Source organism: Silurus meridionalis, chromosome 6 (genome assembly GCF_014805685.1).
Source record: "Silurus meridionalis isolate SWU-2019-XX chromosome 6, ASM1480568v1, whole genome shotgun sequence".
Lineage (NCBI taxonomy): Eukaryota > Metazoa > Chordata > Actinopteri > Siluriformes > Siluridae > Silurus > Silurus meridionalis.
Window position 1 is genome coordinate 18,549,649 of NC_060889.1, and position 18,086 is coordinate 18,567,734.

Sequence of the window (18,086 nt, forward strand, 5' to 3'; positions counted from 1 at the left end):
AAAAACAATGTTTTTTAAACTGTACAGAGAAGCACACTGATTTACCTGAATCATGGGCTTTATTTTATTAATTCAAGTCATAATCGCAAACTTAAAGTGTGATAAAAATACACCCAGTGAATGCTTTTATGACCTTGTGGCATGTTCAGTTGTTTGCACAATTAACTGTCTGTGTCTGATATAAAAACAGCAGTTTTCATGCATGTCTAAGCTTTGTGCTCTCTGTTACAGTACATCAAACTCATCTTGAAAAAAGAATAGAATAAGCTTTATTGAGTCTATTAATAATCTGTTAAATAGTGAGGGTGGAAGCCATAGGATTCAATTACGGCAAATTTGAGGTAATTATGTTGCAATTACTACCAGGACTAATGAAGAAGCAATGTATTGGAAATATGGCCTAATAAAATCCTGTTAAATGGTTATTTCACTGCTTGCTGCATATTTTTGTATATAGGATTTATCAGTCTTCATTTTTTTTCTGTTTAAAATTGTTACTTGCTTATATGTTGCATCATATTACACAAAGAGCATACAAAAATCAACACCAGTTCATATTTTAATGCACTTATTTTTAATCTGGTGATTTTAATTGCAAATACTTGAGTTTATAAGCCATTGAAAAGCCACTTCTTGGATGCTTCCACTCAAGGAAAATCTTGCAACCTTATAGATGTGATCTTCACACAGGCGATTTTCTTAATCTGAATGGACCACTCATGAAATCAACCTAAGAATCATCATAATTCAATCTACCACTTTGAACAGTTTTTTTTATTACCCTGTGGGATAAATCTTAAAGGTTGTATTTATAACCCTAGGACAGATGTTTTCCCTTTAGGAAATGTTTCAGAAAAGTAGGACCTCTTTAGGGAGCTTTCATTAACCATCCAATGTGATAATTGCTACTAGGAATAATTATGACTAGTGTGCTGTTTGACATTAGAAGAATATAAATTCCTTTCACAAATTCTCATAGGTTTATTATAGGACAAAATAAAATAGAATCCCTTTTTAGAAAAAAAGTACTAAAGAAAGAACACATCAGGAACCATTGTGTCTAGAAATGCACTAAAGATTAATGTGCTGTATTGTATTGTATTAAAACATTGACTCTGTGGGGCCAGTCCTTGATTTAAAAACAAAACAAAACAAACAACCAAACATATAAACCCTTTAGGGTGTTTTGTTGTTGTTGTTGTTTTTGCTTGTTGGTTTGTATTTTTCTGGACTCATAAAGATTCTTTGCAAATTCCTGAAACAAATATTTTCTCTGGCACAGAACATTCCACAAGCTCCATAGTTGTGCTTACACATGCATTTATTGAACTATCATTTGATTGACATTTTCAAATCCGAACAATGCCTCAGCCAAGCAGGCCGGTCTGAACAAACATAATAAGCACTAGCCCACAGGTTAGGAGGAGGCATTACTGCATCCTCTGTAGATGGTGACGGAGCTGCACAACACACATTTAATAGTCATCTCCCTCTATAATTAATAGCAAGCGGGTAGGTTGGGGGGAAAGCAATAATGACTGCAGAAATCAAAAACACTTAACATTCACAAACAGTGAGAAATCGTTTCTTTAAAATTATCTTTCAATTTAGGCATGAGAGAGCTAACCAAATTACAGCACTTAAATAAAATAATGATGAAGTAAGCAAAATGTACAATAAGACAGGGAATTTGAGTTTTGGGTTGCTGTAGCATCCTTGACTTATATGATTATTATGTATTATACAATGCATTATGAATGCATTTCAGTGGTTAGCATAATAATAATTACAATAATAATAACAATAATAATCATATTTATTATTATGATTATATAACAATATAATTATTGTTATTATAACAGCAATATACACAAATAAATAAGAATAAAAGTCAGTAGTTTTTTATTATTATTTATAAATAAATGTTATTAATGTACAACACACTTCACTTCACAGCTATTTAATGGTATCGAAAGCCAGCAAGCGCTTCAGAACAGCATATCCCTGTTTCCCTGTAACATGAATGCTGTATACAGGAAAATTGCATACACAAGACTCTATCCATATCTGTTTAAATAAATATTTCACAGGAATCTGTACCATATAAACTATTACTTGTACTTACCATTATTATCTATATTTGCTGTTTTAATAGAAACAATATCATATTGCTATGAGAGAATTAATATATCAGATGTAACTATTTTCAGAGGTGTTCTGTTATATAAAAAAAAGGTAGGGTATGATACTCCAATCAACACGCATTCTCTGTCAGGAAAAAACAGATTTGCCCATCAGTCAGGTGTGACATCATAGCGCTTAAAATGTATTCTGCATAATAGTCCAGCACCCCCTTTCCTCCCATATACAGCTTACTGCATGAAAATGTGGATTGTGCACTTGTTACTATATGGTGTTTCTACAATTTCTGTTTAAATGTGCCACCGTAGGTAATTGTTTTATTGCTAGCATTTTTATAATTTCTTTTTTTTGGTTGCTATTCCAGTTCTCGTTCCTTGCAACTATTAATTGGCTTTTATCTCTAATGTTCTTTTTTAAATCAATGTGCTCTTTTTGATTGTTTCCCCCTTCATTTGACTATTTGACTCTGTGTCTCTCTCTATGTCCGTGTGTGTGTGTGTGTGTGTGTGTGTGTGTGTGTGTCTCTCTCTCTCTCGTTGCTTGGCTTTATACTCAATACTCTCTACTCATCTTGAGAAAATGAGAGATATAGAGAAAGAGATAGCATGGTTATCAACAAAAACAGAAGAGAGAAATGGAGACCTCTGTATGAAAGATGGGACTGATGTGAGGACAGCGTAGTGTGGGAGTGATTGAGGCAGGAGGTGAAGAGAAATGGACAGAAAGAGGACATGTACAGTATGAGTGTGTGTATGTGGGTGTATCAAACGGCCTTTAAAAAAGTGGTAGAAAGTAAGTATGGGATTTCCTGGCCATGTGAGTGTGTGTGTGTGTGTGTGTGTGTGTGTGTGTGTGAGTGCTTTATGACAGATATTATTTAGACTGTGCAACGTCTACTATTTGCATCTTGCATTTGTGTTGGTGTGTCTGTGTGGAGAGATTGTCATGCCTTTGTCTTCACATTGATGATTTTAAATGCTTGTCAGAACAAAAAACAGAAAAGACTGTGAGCACTCTTTGCTGTTTGTGCATGTGTGTGTGTGTGTGTGTGTGTGTGTGTGTGTGTGTGTGTGTGTGTGTGTGTGTGTGTGTGTGTGTGCTTGATAGACAGACACATGCCAGTGGAGTTTGTAATGCTCTGGCTCAAAGATGCAGCAAATTCAGCAAACAAACTGGCAAAGGGGGGAATGAGGAGGATGAGGAAGTGAGGGGAAGAGACAGGCTCAGTGAGCGTCTTATTTTTGTGCTTAGTACAGCATGTGCTGATGCTTATTAAATTTCATTTTCCAACAGTGGCACACACACAAAAGTGGTTACTGTGCGACACATATGCTTGCACGTTTACTTTCATGAGCGGAAGATGTGGGCAGGAGGCAAACCAACTGACAAAGAACATTTAGAACATTTATGGCGGTTATCCAGCTGCAGCTCCAGTTGGTGCGTTCACACCAACTTTTCGCAATTCAAATAAAATGCAAACATTGCTGTTGCTGAGTTTTTGCATTAAATGTGTAGCTGAATTTTGTGCCATTTATATGGTGGAACTCTGCTTATTGGGCTTGTGGAATTTAAAAAGGGTTGAGACTACTCATTTTTAAGACATTTAGTCATATTTTCATATTTGTTCTGCCAAAGGACGCATAACTGAGAGAATACAAAACATAGCTAGATGTGCCATGGGATTTAAAATGAAAAGGCAGGTTTAGCACGTACTATTGTTTGTGTGTGTGTGTGTGTGTGTGTGTGTGTGTGTGTGTGTGTGTGTGTGTGATCCTGTTTTTATTGTGTGTGGAAGTGTAAACACAGCCAAAGTATTATGGCAAAACTCAAATCTAAACACAGCAGTGGAATTGTGTAGTTTGTGAGCAAAAACCGAAAAGTTTCTCAGGTTCAAGCATAATATGTGTATAAAGAAATGAACACATCAGATCAATTCTCAACTTCCTGAGATGATATCTTCATAGTTTTTGTATTGCTCAGTTACTTCATGGCTCTTTAGGCTGTTCATGTGAAACTGTCCTTATGCCTAATTCATTGTACATTCACATTTTCAATTGTGATACAGCTATCCTGTGGAATCGAACCAGACATGCTTTGCTTTCCTTCCCTTCCTATATTGTAGGTATAATTGAACTTTGGACTTCGATTTCTAATTATCTGCTCTTTCTTCCTTGAACCACTTTTGATAGGCACTGACCACTGTATACCAGGAACAATCCAGAAAATCAGTTGTTTTGGAAATATAGCCCTTATCAAAGTTGCCCAGACTTTACACTTGCCCATTTTTCTTGCTTTCAACACATCAACTTTGAAACATCTTGACTGTTGACTTACCACCTAATATATCCACCCTCTTGACAAGTTTCATTGTAACGAAATCAGCGGTGTTCACATCAGTAGTTTTAATGTTATGGCTTATACATACATGTTCACAGGCATGAATATGAGATAGCTCTGGATGATGGATAATAGAATAACTGTGAAAGATAAGCAATCCATAAGAATTGGTCTGTGTGCATGTGTGTGCTAAAAGCAAAGAAACTAAAAAGGATAATAATATTTCTATTTCGGTCCCTCTTTCTCAATATGTGTGTGTGCGTGTGAGGATATGTGTGCATGTGTAGGTACACTGTATGTGTGTGCACTTAATAGGGGGATGTGTTTGAATAATAGATCTTTGTCGCATTTTATCCGTGTGCAAATAAAACTGATCTCATCATCTCATGCATTAACATATGCAGGAACACACGCAATCATTATTCATATTTGCACATTGAAAGCTATTCACATGTACTCTGTGAATACCAAAAGTAAGGCTAGTTACTATCAACAATATCCTTGTTTTTTTTTATCGACCCAGTTAACTTTGTATATTTCACTGTTGTTATCTTTCTTTAGTTGCATAACATAGTTGTAGCAATTCAGTACACTTCTATATATGTGTGTGTAAACTAAGTGATAAACATTGCCTAGATTGACTTGTTAGTGTAAAAGGTTCATATTTAGCTATTGTGAGCTTAGCCCTTTTTACTTTTGCCAGGAGTGTATATGCACACACCAGAGGAAGAGAATTTGAGTCACACATTTCATTAAAAATTCAAACTAAAGATTAATGAAACAGAACCAAAATAACTCAGTAAATGAACCAAGAATGAATTTCGTTGCCCACCATTGTCTGTCAGTTCCATAAAAGTCACACGTCAGTATTTTATGCCAGTGCTATTCCTGTGATGTTAGCAATGCGTTGGAAAAAAAAAAAAGATGTGAAGTGTTCAGCAGTTTTTGGGAGCAGAGCTATTTTTTTATAGAGCAAGTCTTCACATTACAGATTAGAATAAACAAGTATGCTTGATTACAGAGGCCAAGAAAATTTAACAAAAATGTTAAAATTATATCTAAAACCCACAACACAAATCTATCTATCTATCTATCTATCTATCTATCTATCTATCTATCTATCTATCTATCTATCTATCTATCTATCTATCTATCTATCTATCTATCTATCTATCTATCTATCTATCTATCTATCTATCTATCTATCTATCTATCTATCTACTGCCAATTTGCCACTGTTGAGCAAGGCCCTTACCCCTCTCAGTTCCAGGGGTGCAGTACAATGACTGACTTTGTGTTTTGACCCTAACAAGTCCTTACAACCTGGGATATATGAAGAAGGATTTTCATTGTCAAAATGTCTCTTTCTTGGATGTTATGTTGTGTTTTTAAACCCTTAATGGTAATGGTTATAACACCTACAGTGTGGTGGATATGACTGACATGATATATGCAGTAAATACAGCAGAGAAAAAAGGTAACCATGCTTTATAAAACAACAAGTAATATCAGGCTAATCGTAGATCTAGTCCAGTACTGAAAAAATTATTTTTGTTTTCAATACATGCACACAAAGGTGTTATTTCTGCTCACATTCAGTGTATACTGTAATTTCTCACATTTAATAGGAGGGAAGGCGGCATCCTGTGCAGTGTTTCCCTGAGAAATAATAGACCAGTGTTTTATGTGAGTGAAATAAAAAGCCTGCTCCCAACAACTTGAGTGTTAAATAATGTCCAAAACAAAATACTTCAGCCTTAACACAGATTTCAGCTTAGAGACCTAGCATCTGACTCCGATTTAGAGGAAAAATGATTTATGGACATCTCTGAGACGATCATATGGAGCACCAGTGATAAAGGAAAGGAAAGGGGACAAAAAAAAGCTGAATGCGTTGTTTTATTTATTGTATGTGGGCTGCATAGAAGGTGGAAATAGAGATGTGCACATAAAAAAGAGAGAGAGATTAAGAGAAAAAAATAAAAGATGGAGAGAGATAGTTGTAGCTGAAGGCCAAGCAGCAGAAAGCTTCTCTGCATCAATCTTGTTCTCATCCCTGTTCTGAGCGATTCATCATCCTGCCACACTCAGACCTCATGATCAGATCCCCCATGCCACTCTCACTTTCACAGCAACTCAAAACGCTGATAATGTTAATTAAAATGGTAGTAGTGTGTATACGTGGCAGCAATGATTCAGAAACGCTGGTATACCTTTTCACTATTAGAGAGAGGGATTAGTGTCCACTGGTCAAACATGTCATCATATATCACTTTGAAAGTTCACACATCACAAATCTGTATGATTACACTGATTACATTTTACATGTAAAGCATTACAGTAGTCTAATTTATATGTAACAAAAGCATGAACTAGTTTTTCTGCATCCTGTAACAACATCATATTTCTAATTTTAGCAATATTTCTAAGGTGAAAGAAGGCGATCCTGGTAATATTATTCACGTGAGCCTCAAAGGAAAGATTAGGGTCAATAACAACACCAAGGTCTTTGACTGCTGCACACACTGAAACAGAAACACCATCCAGAAATGCGACATAATCTAAAGGTTTGCTTCTAGCTGCATGTGGTCCCAGTAAAAGTACTTCCGTCTAATCTGAGTCAAGCATCCACTGTCTAATGTCCTTTACACACTCCTTAAAATTGTTAAGCTGATCTCTCTCATCTGGCTTTGTTGAAATATACAGCTGTGTATCATCAGCAAAGCAATGAAAGCGAACGCCATGTTTATGTATAATTTGCAACATATATATAGAGAGAAAAGCAGTGGGCCTAAGACAGATCCTTGCAGAACACCAAACTTTACTTCAGAGAGTGTGGAGAACTCACAATTTACATCAACAAACTGATAGCGATCAGTCAAATAAGACCTAAGCCAAGGGAGCCAGGAGTTGTTCCCTTTATTCCAACAACGTTCTCAAGTCTAGCAAGCAGTATAGTATGATCAATGGTGTCAAAAACTGCAGTAAGGTCGAGCAAAACAAGTAAAGAGACAAAACCCTGATCAGAAGCCAATAACAGGTCATTTACCACCTTAACTAGCTCCTTCTCTGTGCTATGAGGAGTCCTAATTTTGGATATAAAGGGATTTCATATAATTGTTTAGTTTTTTATTAGCATTCAATAATTAAAACACTCGCCTATAGTTTTGTTCACCTTTAAAGGATCATATTTATTCTCTAGTGCACCTTCTGGGTTGATTCTTTTCTCCTGACAATTATAGAAAATAACACACTGCCAAGATCACAAGCCATACACATACAATATGACTAGAAGGAGACAGATTACAGGGGTGTTCACAAGGCAAAATACAGTTTACACTGTTCAGTAAACAGAGAATAGCATTACTTTTTTGCAATGGCAATGAATAGCAAGAGTGCAGTGCTGCATGCATAGAATGTAGATGCAGAACTGTGTTTCTTTTTTTGTTATGACAAGCGCAATATTACAGAAGATATCAAATACATATGTTTCATGTACGATATATATAAAAGCGTTTTCCGTTTCTTTATTTACAAAAATACAGGATTAATAATAGAAATACTGTATACAGGTTATAGATCTTGTGAAGAAGAAAATGTAATGCAGTGTAATGTCTTGCATGAAACAGTTCTATAAATTGTGTAATGTAAATTGTACAATATCAGGAGCAATGAACGCTAATTTTTTAAAGTCATAATTCTTCAACACATTTTTCATCAGGATGTTCTTAGTAAATAATAAACAATATTGTATGTCAGCCACCAACTGGGAAAGGTGATGATCAGCTTAGTGCTCTTTCCTCTCACAGATGGCTCAGGCATCATCAACGTCCCTTGTTGTTTGACTTTCTTTTGTTTTTGTTTATTCAGAGTAAACAAGAATGAGTAAGGAGAAAACTAACCTTACTTTGAGTACCAAAATCAGGTTTTTTTTTTAGCAGTAAATCTATTGTATTCAGTTCTAATATTCACAGATGGGAAACAATAGCTTGGTGAGAAGGGAAGCAAAAAGTGAGATGCTGTTAGTAAGAGAGAGATAGAGAGAGAGAGAGAGAGAGAGAGAGAGAGAGAGAGAGATAGAAAGAGATGGATAGAGAAGAAGAAAGTGAAGGAGAGAGTATCAGATGTCAGCAGGTTGGAATTGCATATTTGAAACAGAGTGTTATCCACCCACATACTCAGTGCACTGAAGATGGCTCTTAAGTCTGGGGCTTCATTCAGAAGGATACTACAACTGTAGAGAGGAGAAAAGGACAAGGTCAAACATAGTATTGGTTAGAGATGGGAAAATGAAAAACAAATACAGCAGCCTACCTAAGGACACATCTGTCTGAAGTCAATAAACAAAATTGAATGTTAACAATGAAAAGCAGAAAATATAAGAGGATGGTCTTGTGTCCTGAACCAATACATTTACAGTGAATGGAAGCTGGAAAAATGTACCAAAAAAATAAAAGTCCTAGTAAACAAGCCTAAAAAAAATTATAATTTATATATATATATATATATATATATATATATATATATATATATATATATATATATATATATATATATATATACAGTACAGACCAAAAGTTTATATATATTATATATACAGTACAGACAACTAAATTCAAAGAGTTTTCTTTATTTTCATGACTATGAAAATTGTAGATTCACACTGAAGGCATCAAAACTATGAATTAACACATGTGGAATTATATACACTGAACTGAATATGAACTGAAAATATGTCATATTGTAGGTTCTTCAAAGTAGGCATCAAGAGAATGCCAAGAGTGTGCAAAGCAGTAATCTAAGCAAAAGGTGGCTACTTTGAAGAACCTACAATAAGACATATTTTCAGTTGTTTCACACTTTTTTGTTATGTATATAATTTCACGTGTTGATTCATAGTTTTGATGCCTTCAGTGTGACTCTACAATTTTCATAGTCATGAAAATAAAGAAAAATCTTTGAATGAGAAGGTGTGTCTAAACTTTTGGTCTGTACTGTATATATATATATATATATATATATATATATATATATATATATATATATATATATATATATATATATATATATAGAAGGTCAAGAAAACATCAGGTGAAAGGCTTACTCATTCAGATTCACAAAGACTCCATTTGAAGCTTCACCAGGGTGTGAAAGGAGAGGAAATTGACAGTGAGGGAAGTGGAAAGAGAGAGATGAAAAGAGGTTTAACCCTGTAACTGTGAAAACCTCAACTCTCACCTCAATCAATACAACTAAATGTAAATGGCAAAGTGAAAGGATCCTTCTCAAGTCAGCTAGATGACTAATATTTAACAAAGCGACTACAGAGAGAATAAAAGCCTGAGCTAACGAGAAGTGGGTATGCACTAACTCAAGGTGTTAAACAGATAATGAGCAGGGAGGAGAGAAGGGCCAGATGAGGACAGCAAGAAGCAATGAGGCCACAAAGAGATGAGAGGAAAAACAGTGAGATGGGGTCAGTGATCAATCCAAGTGTGCAGAAAAGGTTTTAAATGTTAAAAAACGTTCACTTTAACAAATGTGCATTAATTATTTTCAAGACCATGTGCTTGTAGGGGGGAGATGTCAATGATTAGTGTAAATTACTAAGTTTCAGTGCTTAATTTATGAAAGTAATGAGATCAACATGGTCAGAAAACAGTAGTAAGAGATAGAAAACACATAGAGCAGGCCAAACACCTTGAACTAACACATTTATATTGCCTTTTTACAATGGCTAATTACTTTTGTTGTGTATGAGGAGGAGCAGATTCTGTATCCAAGTGAAACGAGGAACAGAAATACAAATAGAAAGGAAATAAAATGCAGAGTGGTTGAAAAAGAGAGGAGCAAGGAAAAGGGGCGGGGCAGCAAAAACTAAATAATACAAAGCTCAAAGCAATACATATTGATAGAGTGAAGAAAAATAGCAGTTTACAATAATAGACTACAAGCTGAAGTCTTGGCAGGATACAATTGTAGCAGGATATTTTCGAGAGGAAGGGAAAGACATGATAAGCGAATGGATTTAGAAGGATAAGAATGTACCTGTGAGGATTTGAAAAAAGAACAGACAGAAAGGGCATAAAATGGGTTGAAAGTTGAGAATGAGGGTAGAGATTAGGGCTTCAGCTTTAGTGTAGAGATAGTAAACTCCTCAAAACAGAGCTTAGATTGGCCTTGTCTTCAGCGCTCTTCTATCTTATTCTCTCCATCATGTATTTTTCACTCCTGGGAGCCTTTGATGCGTCAGCTCGGCTTGTCAAGTCAGGAATACACTTTACGTTACAGCATAGGAAGACACACAGAGAATAGCAACTAGAATGAGGAAGGGAGCGAGAATTGTAATGGAGATGCCACAGAGCAGCAGCAGAAAGAGAGCGTACACAGAGGGGGATGAAGAAGGAATGGAGGGCCACTATAGGTGTAGTGACCTAGTTTAGAAACAGAGGAAAGATGTGTGTAATGGAAGAGAGAGGATGAGGGCAGGCAAGCATTCTCTGGCAGTCGGCCATGTTGGATAGTCTGGTTACCATGGAGACAGGGGATGAGGAGAGCAGTCTTGTTGGATGATTGGTTACTGATACACTGTTATTCCTGAGTGCCTGCACACACGCGCACACACACACACACACACACACACACACACACACACACACACACACACACACTGAACTGGGTTGAAGTACCTGTTTTAGTTCAAACTAAATTAATTTTGTAGTCTTTATTCATTGTTTTACATTTTTTTGCATTTTAAATATCTGTTCTATGGATATTTCTGACACTAACCATCAGCATTAGCTCAACTCAGCTGTAATAGGTATTTAATGTCCTTACATGCTAATTTGCAGGTCACAGTCTAAAGCTTAATAACCATACATACCTTATATGGAAATCACACCCATAAGTGGTTCTTCCCAAACTCTTACCACAACATTAGAAGAAGAAACTTGTATAGAATGTCTTTGTATGGTCCAGCATTACAATTTCCCTTTACTGTAACTAAAAGGACCAATGTCACTGAGCACAAACTGGAATCCATGAGCACATGCCTTGCCAAACTCAGTGTAAGAATTTGAGTACCCAGAACAGAGTTCTGATTTCAATCCAACTGAACACTTCTGGGATAAATTGGAATGCTGAATGTGCACCAGGCTTCCTCAAGCTGCATCAGGAATTTCATTTCTTCTCTTCTGGCTGAATGAGCACAAATCCCCATTGTCCTGCTCTAAAATCTAAAGGAATGCCTTCCCAGAAGAGTGGAGCTTATTTTAATCATAAAGGGAGCTATATCTGGAATAGTATCTTCCAAAAGCATATATGACTGTGACGTGTATATTAGAGCGTAAGAAAGTGCATGTTACTAGAATTAGGATCAGTATTGAGACAATACAGACAAAAAAGTCCCAGATAATATATTGGGGGATGAACTCAATTCAATACTACAACAAACTGAAGAGGATTAGATTAGATTTGTTGTTTTATTATTTTGTAAAAAATGCCTTTTAATACACTAATTCCAGTGAATCCCTTGCTCAGACATGTCTCCCCTTTCTCTCACTCTCACACACATACAACAAACACACTGTGGGCTGTGACATTTCACGCATTTCAGCAAGGCATTATTTCCCGCTTGCTGAACACTTTCAGACAAGTGTCACTGGACACCTGAGGTGACCGTCAGCACTGGCGTGTAAATTACGCTGGCTGTTTTTCAATTGTGAAAAAAAAAAAGTCTGTATATGTGTGCGCATGTGTGTGTGTTAGTCTTGAGTGATATGATTATTTCTTTACTCAATGAGCTGGACCATTTGCTAGATTGCATTCTGGATTTCTTGTTGAACTGGGAGTTCATATAATAATAATACTACTATATGAATAAAAGTTAATGGACACATGCCCATAAGATTTATACATGCTTTCAGAAAATCCCAATCCACATTTAGTCTCCATTTGTTGTTATAATAACCTCCACTTCAAGATTTTGAAGTGTGGTCACGATTTGTGTTCATTCAGCCACAAGGATATTAGTAAGGATAGATACTTGTAGTACCAGAGGTACTGAAAGGGGTTGGGGAAGTGGTAGCTCAGTGGGGTTCTAGCCCCAGTATCTCCAGTAAGGGCCTAGCCATTCTTGGGCCCTTACACAAGGACTTGTGAAGAAAGAATTTCACTGCGATGAAATGTATATGTGACAGGCAAATAAATCGTTAGTGATGTAGTGTGAGGAAGGCTTTGGGTGCACTCAACCTTCTAATTAATTCCGAAGGGGTTCAGTAGGGTTCAGGTCAGAGCTTTATAACAGGCCGCTCAAGATCTTCCACTCCAACCCATGTAAACCACATTTTTTTATGGAGCTCAGTACAAACAAGGGAATATATCTGTAAATCAATAAATCTTGTATGAATAGTTTGAAAGTTGTGATCTATTGAATTAACAGATTTTATTTGTTGTAAATTAAGTGGAATTTTACAGGTGTGAGACCATCTTCTTTTTAAAATGTCAAAGCATTCCGATAATCTGGAAATGTTTTATCAGATCAGTGTATTTTATGTACATTTTGCTTAATTGAGTGAGAGCAATGCAGCAAGCAAATACCTTTCTTTTCTCTAAACATCATATTTGCAAGATGCCATTGAGGGAAATTCTCTGAAAAAAAAACTTTCAACAGTAACATCCAATTAAACCAGATAAAAGTGATAGTAATAGAAGTTATTTGAACCTGATGGTTTTTGTGTGTCCTAAAGCATGGCTGTGCATTATTTCAATAACTCTGGATTTCTGTTGCTTAATATTCATCTACAATATGAATCTGTCACATGAAATCTGTAATGAAATGTGATCAGTTGCGTCCTTATTTGACTGATGGATCTCTGAAACACAATAGCTTTTACTTACAGGGCCAACCCAATTAAGTGAAAAGGTCAGCCATTCAGAGACAAATTTTTCAGCTGTTAGCCTCATTGCAATCCAGTCTGCATGGGAAAAACCCAATACCTTTGGGCTTCACTTGAACAGTGGGTTTATAATTGAAGCGTTATGCAATACTTCTGAGATGATCAAACTAAAAGTGCTTCAAGGTCTTTTGGAATAGTGCTCTTTCTATCTAAATATGTTCTTTTATGTTTAGTCCACAAAGTCCCCCTAGCCTTTAATGAAGATCAATATGAAGCGACCTAGATTGAGAGAGTGGAAGACTGTCTGCAAAGTGTCTGTATGTTTTTAGGACCCTTTGTGCAGGTGTAATTGGTTTAAAATCGACAGGAGATAGTGGAAAGTGTACTGTGTGTCCACTGCTAGGTTTTAACCAATAGCTCGAACAGCAGGAGACCACACAGACAGAGACAAAGGCAGTCAGTGGAAGAAAAGAAAGCAACATCTTTGTTAAAAGTGATAAAAAAGGTCATAAATTATTAAAGGTCATAGGTGTTATAAAGTAATATTTTTATATGATTGCATGAATGAACACCTAGGCATATTTCAACAATAAGCAGGCACCATGATGAAAAAAGTGTTTGAAGGAGGGCTTTGACAGAAAGTGTAAGAATAATGATGAGGAGTCTGGTCCAGGATAGCAATAGAATAATGAATATAATTGGACCCATGTTGAGTTTGTGAAGAAGGTGACATTTTGTTTGCATTTCTAGCTTTATAGTCACATTTGATTATAAAGACCAGACAAATGGCTTTAGGCATGGACGATTAGCTGAAGGCTGAATAATTGTATCTCCACTGATCAATAAGCTCCATTTATTGAGCCTGTAACGAGATCGTCATCGACCAGAGTTTGGTCGAACGTGCAAGGGTGCCCACTTTTTATTTCCTTTATTGCTCCTGCTTGACCGAAAAAATTACCTTAAAAAGCAGGAAGGGCTGTGAGAGAAGTGAAAGAATAGATGTTAAATAAAGACATCAATAGTGTCTGTAGCAGACATGTTCTTTTTGACATATTGACAATTAGATTGGAAACATAAAACAGGCTGTGACCTTTCATACTGACATTATTTTAGCTTGGGCATGTACACCTACTGTAGGAGCTCTAGCCAGAGCATCTTGCAAATATATAATGTGCATAGTCTGTATAAATAAGTCATGAGAGGAATAAGACTCATGAGAGGAATAAGACTCATATCGCATTCTATGAAACCAGGTCTGATGCAAGATATGCTACAGATATCACACTAATAAATTGCACTAAAGGTTTATTTTTACTGTGAAGTATTCTTGCATTACTAATATCGTTGCAAATTGTTTCTTTTCCACATGTATACAAAGAGCACATAACTATGAACATTTTCGGCATATCCATCTACCTTGTATGAATGGAATGATATCTAATAAAAAAGAAGGGTGAATAATAAAAGCCTGTTGCTGACCATATGACAAATTTGCTTTAACATCCATTACCAACAGTCATGTGTTTCAACATGTTGCATATAAATGAGTCAGTCAACATGTTGCTACATCTCCATTTGCTCTTTGCCAAGTCAGCCGACCATTTAGAAGCTGCCGCCGTTCATAAACTGCACATAAACAGAATGTGCTGCTTTTGTTGTTTATTTCTGAAGAGAATTGCTTGTAGAGCAGTTCTGTTAAGCATTTCTGGTGTGAATGTCTGCCTCTTTCCGCTCTTTTCCATGTTGCTGCTAAAGTGCCAAACACTTTACACCCAGGACTAATAAATAAATATTAGTAGATGTGTGTGTAGGTATGTTGCTAGGTAGGAAAAAAAGCAGTGTGTTTATATTTAACAAATTTAATAAGGTTAAATACCTTTTTATGTCATTTTAAGTTATGCTGTGAAAATAGTAACACAGCAAAGTAGATATGATCAGCAGAAGGTCCATAATTGTTTGCATGGGCCAGTTATGTCTACTGGTAATTTATTAGCAGTACAGTAATCCAATCTAACAGATATTCATTCATCTTTTTAAGAAATAGGCTCTACTGCAGCATGATCTCATTTTATATTCTCAGTGGTGAAAAATCCATATGCAGAGTTAATATGCATAAATGTATAATGCATATACGTTATTCTACACCCAAAACCTTAATCCTACAATTTAAGATACTGCTGTCCTAAATCTGAAACTTTCTAATGTTGCTGAGATCACTAATTTTATCTCTTCTCTCTAAAAACAAATGTGCAGGTGTTCAGGAGTGCAGAAGGAATGGGCATTCGCTTAGACAGCGCATCTGCATTCCAGGGAGCAGTTATATCACCGCACTATGACTCCCTATTGGTTAAAGTCATCTCAAGTGGGAAGGACCTGCCAACTGCAGCGAGTAAGATGCTCCGGGCCCTGGCAGAGTTTCGTATACGTGGAGTAAAGGTAGGCTGCACCTAAATGGCCATCTGTTTTTCTGTACTGCTTCGAAAGCACATTGGTGTAATAAATGTTGCTCTTGAACTGTGAATCAATTACAGTACATAATCAGAGCAGACAATGATGTTTCCAGACTTAAGTGTCACATGCAGATGTTCTAAAAGTCTCGAATTGCCACTGGTCCATAAATTGTGGTTATGCAGACAGCAACTAGTGTTTGTTGCTTGTTGCAATGTTTTGTATCACAGCTATTTCCATGTTCACGAGGAGGAAAACGAACCTCTCTGTGATATAAAAACAACTGATGCAGGACTACGGAAGTCATTTTATTCATTCAATCACCTAATTTGTAAGTATCTATTGTAATCAACAGTGCAGAAGACGTGAGGTACAAGGTGTCACATGCAAAGCAAAATCAGTTTCTTGTTATAGTCTACCCATGGAACGACTTTAATCACAGACTGTGAGCGCCATCTAATTAAGCAATATCACTGCATCCACTTGTACTCTAGCTGTTGTGGTGTGTTATCTCCACCCACTTTCTCCTGGATGCTCATTAGGTTTGTTCTATCAAGATGTCTGTACACGAAATTCCTAGACCTGAAGATCGCTGGAGCTGAAAAAGGGCTACATGGAAACAAAACAGTGGAAAGAAGAATGCTGAGAGATAGTAACCACAAGTGACATGAGGTGTTAGTGCCCATAGCAACTGTCACCAATGGACAAATCACGCTAAAGGGTTGCTTGTGTGTGAGTGTGCGCACAAGTGTGTGTGTGTGTGTGTGGGTGGGTGTGTATATACATATTTAGTTCTGTCTAATGAGCATAAACAGCCAAATGTTCCTCACAGTGATGTCTGCACAATTTTTACAAATACCCCCCAAAAAATGCATTTTACTGTGATTAAGGTTTTGTGTAAGTACAGGAATGGTATTAATTATCTGCAGTAATAATACTATTTCAAAGAAATGTTTCCACAAAGGTTGAAAAATTAGTGTGGGTAGACAAATGAATGTCAGTGTAATTTACCTTCTTAAATAATTAGCTAGTTACACATTTTTTTAGGCCTTTTTTAATGCCACTTAAAAAGAGGAAAATTGCAGAATATCATCATTAATTTGTGGTATTTTACATTCTTTATTTAGCATTGCTGTGATTCAGGGAAATAAGCAAGATTAATACAAGATGGAAAACATTTTAGAAATCTGTTGGAAAATGTAATGCAAGCTTTATTTAAATTGTAAAGTTAAAATTTAAGTGTAAAATTATTTAAATTAGGTCTGTAATATCCTCGGTGAGATTTGGGTAGCAACTTGTCTAGTTACGATCCTTCCTCTTCAGTTTGGGGGTGGTGGTTGGGGGAGGGTATGATTTGAGTTTCTTTAGTGGGTATAATTCGAATCATTGGCAAGAGTTAAATTTAAACACTATCCTCTGAGGTTGGAGAGAAACACGCAGCTTAAAAGGTTTCTGGTAAATGCAGCCAGCAAAATAACCACACCTCTAACTGAATTAACAATCGTGTCATTTTTTTTCATGTGGGGCATGGGTTTACAAATAAATCAAATTTCTTTTTGAAGGTAAACCACAAAATACACATGTCCAACCTGAAGAAAAATTTATCAACTGAGAATTCAATTTACTACCCCCTGGGGCTAAAGATATTTGAGGATATCCTATAATTGCTCTTGGTCAACACTCACTTCTCTTCAGGCCTACTGAAATAAAAACAGCAGACTATATATTTTAAGTCACATGATTTATTTGGTTTATGTTTGAATATATTTTCAGTAGCCTCAAACTGTAGATGCAGATTTTCTGCACATACCAAATTTCCCTCTGGTATAAATAAAGTGATCTATCTATCTCTCTGCCTACAATGGTTCTAATAAAGCACTTACTGTAACCAAGAAGCACTTCAATAAGGCACTTATTATGTCCACACCATCACTGACATGACATGAAAAATCTAGTTCAATGCACATATGTTCATCAAGGAAAGTAAAATAGCTCTTCTTCCCTCAAGGAATTATTAGCAGCATTATTTTTGGGTTTTAAAGTAACACCCTCCATCTGCTCTAGATAGCCTGAGGACAGATTGACCTCTGAACACTCTATATGCTCCAGCAAAATTCTGGGTTCCTTAATAGTTGATGTCCCGTCTTGCATGGCAACCATCTTCTCTATAATTTGATTGGGTTTCAGAGGTGAGGCTACCATAGTGTTAAACTAGAGTATTATGGTATTCCTTTGAAAGTAATGAGTATGCCATTATCATCT

The 18,086-nt window shown here is 36.2% G+C and overlaps 1 protein-coding gene across 1 annotated transcript in view; it reads left to right on the top strand.

Moving 5' to 3' along the window:
* The window catches only part of pcxb (pyruvate carboxylase b), a 193,881-nt gene that overhangs the window by 74,966 nt on the left and 100,829 nt on the right, over positions 1–18,086 (top strand). The window contains exon 10 of the mRNA XM_046850993.1: positions 15,630–15,812. Within this exon, the coding sequence (XP_046706949.1) occupies positions 15,630–15,812 (183 nt within the window). The remainder of the gene's footprint in view (positions 1–15,629; positions 15,813–18,086) is intronic.